General features: G+C 42.6%; 1 protein-coding gene across 1 annotated transcript; it reads right to left on the bottom strand.

Annotated features, from left to right (window-relative positions):
- Positions 1-1,323: 1,323 nt before the first annotated feature.
- Positions 1,324-2,022, bottom strand: tmem125a (transmembrane protein 125a; the record flags this gene model as incomplete). Its single annotated transcript, XM_080506303.1, has 1 exon — positions 1,324-2,022. The coding sequence occupies one exon, from the start codon at positions 2,020-2,022 to the stop codon at positions 1,324-1,326; it is 699 nt and encodes a 232-aa protein (XP_080362429.1).
- Between the last annotated feature and the right edge of the window lie 399 nt (positions 2,023-2,421).

Raw genomic sequence — 2,421 nt, forward strand, 5'->3', positions numbered from 1 at the left:
CTGTGTTTGTCTTGGAAGAAGAAAACATTTTTATAATAGTCCCCATAAACTGATAAACAGGCAAAGAAAATTGATTTAATCAAAGATTGGGGGGGTCATTCTTGATGACTGTAACCCACTTGAAGTTTTCCTGACATGACACAGAAAAAAGTCAAAGCTCTTGCATCATCCACAAGAGTAAAACAAATTCAAGGAAAAACAAGGACTGCCAAGTTAAGACAATACTGTGTTGATGCACAAAAAAAAGTCACAAATCATATCCATACATTCTGATGTGCTGTGATATAAATCACCAACATTCATGTTGTCTTGTCACGTAATATTGTAGATATTACAGCAAAGTTTCAACAATCTGACACGAACACGTTATTTGCACTGCATTACTTATTGTAAATTAATATTAATCCAGGGAAAGAAATTTGTTTTTAGCTTCACTGAACCTGTTACCAGGCCGACAGTCACTCATCAGCTGTATGTGATGTTTTCATGTAAACATGGACAGTTTGGGTGACATGAAACACAGAGACGCTTTAAAAATACTACTTTTTTTTTTTTTTTTTTACATTTATGCTGTCCATCGATCATTCCCTGTCATTGTGTATCTTTCACACCTGAACCATTCAGCTGGTTTTTTCCACAATAGTTTACAATCATTGAGCAGGAAGCAGTCAGATGAGTGGTCCAAGGTCACTTTGACAAGAGAGATCAGAGACGTAAATAGCAGATATAAGATACATTATCTTGGATGTGCTGTAGTCCAAATAAGATGAACCGTTTTAAGACAGATTTGGTCTGTTGTAGGATTATAGTCCTTATGTTCAGTTTACTTCAAGCAAAGAATGCAGAGAAGAGCTCCAAGTTCATTCATAAGCTCTGCTCCAACCACAGTATTAAGTTGGAATCTAATGAAGTTAATAGATAATATATGTGCTTATCATTTTTGTTTCTTTGTTTGTTTGTTTTTTTACGTTTTTATTTTACCTCATCGTGCTTTTATGTTGTTGGCCTTAATACAAAACTACTTCAACTAAATTGCCATCAAATGTTCGGCATTTGTACAATGTAAATGGGGTAAGAAAAACATGATTTTGGACAATGCAAGCTTCATAATGAACATGTAAGAATAATTTCTTCAGTGTTAAACTTTAGGTTTTTTGATTCTTACTAGATGGCTGAATTTTCAAGAATTTACAAATCACCAGGCAGATTCTAAATTCACTTTACATGCTTAAGCATGTAAAGTGTGACTCTTACATACTTCACTTCATGTTCTAATGTAGTCATGTATGGGCCGGCAATACACAGCCTTCGTGTTGTTCCATCTCATAAAAGATTGGCCAGACTGGAGGTCGTCTCTCTGCGAGCCTGGCGATCAATGTGTCCTGAAATAGTGAATATGCTCAAAACTCGATCCACGAGCCTTCGTCCATGCCTTGTCCTCTCAAGAAGGACCACCACAACAGAGTATATCACAACACCCACGACTGCAGCCCCGCCTCCCGCCAGCAATACCACGCCAGAGATGTACATGTCGTTAAGTGCTTGTCCGGGCTTCGGCATGTGGTTAGCCAAGGCCAGGTGAAGTAATACCCCGCCACAAATCAACAGCGACAGCCCGGTGATCAAAACCACCAGAAGGTCAGACAAGCCGCCACTCTTTAGCATGTCAATTCGCCGTCGACTTCGCACGCAATTCATGTCCTGCACAGCTGAGCTGAGCAGCTGTTTGAGCAGGACCCCCAACGCCAGCAGGCACAGAGCTGTCCCTGCACCCAGGCGCCATTCGCTCGAGACACTGGTGGTGGTGGAAAGAAGTCCGACGCCGCCCAGTCCACAGCCCAGGATGAGGAGGACGGCGACACAGTAACAGAGAAAAGACTTCCCTGGATCTCTGAACCACCACAGCTCCACCTGCTCCTCCAGGATGTTGTTCTGAATCCGAGCCGGGTCTGCTTGACCATTGTGACCCACTTCAGGGCCTCGGGTTCCCCTCAAGGGGGGAAAGTTGTCCAGCTCCGGCATCCTGCTGCTCCTTTCAGCCTGCTGAATAAGGATGCCACCACTGCAGAGGCAAACAAATCCACCTGATGACCACAGTGAGAACTACAAGTCCATCAAATTATTGGGGATTTGATGGAAATGTATTCCTGAAAACGTTCAAATCAGGGTAAAGTTGGTGGTAAATGTACAGATCAAATAAATCTTCTGAGATCAATGTGCTGTAGCGTTATCCACTCTGGCTTGTTGACCAAGGTCCTGCGGAGTCTCCGGTGTGGATGAATTTTTTAAAGCTCACAATGACTGGATCGAGCGGCGGATCCAAACTGTTACTGCATCAACATTCAAAGCAGAGAATCCAAGCAGTCGCCGGATTTTCAGCTGGGTTCGTAATGTGGGAGCAGTCACCTGGAAGATAAAACA

Source organism: Blennius ocellaris, assembly GCF_963422515.1.
Source record: "Blennius ocellaris genome assembly, chromosome: 12".
Lineage (NCBI taxonomy): Eukaryota > Metazoa > Chordata > Actinopteri > Blenniiformes > Blenniidae > Blennius > Blennius ocellaris.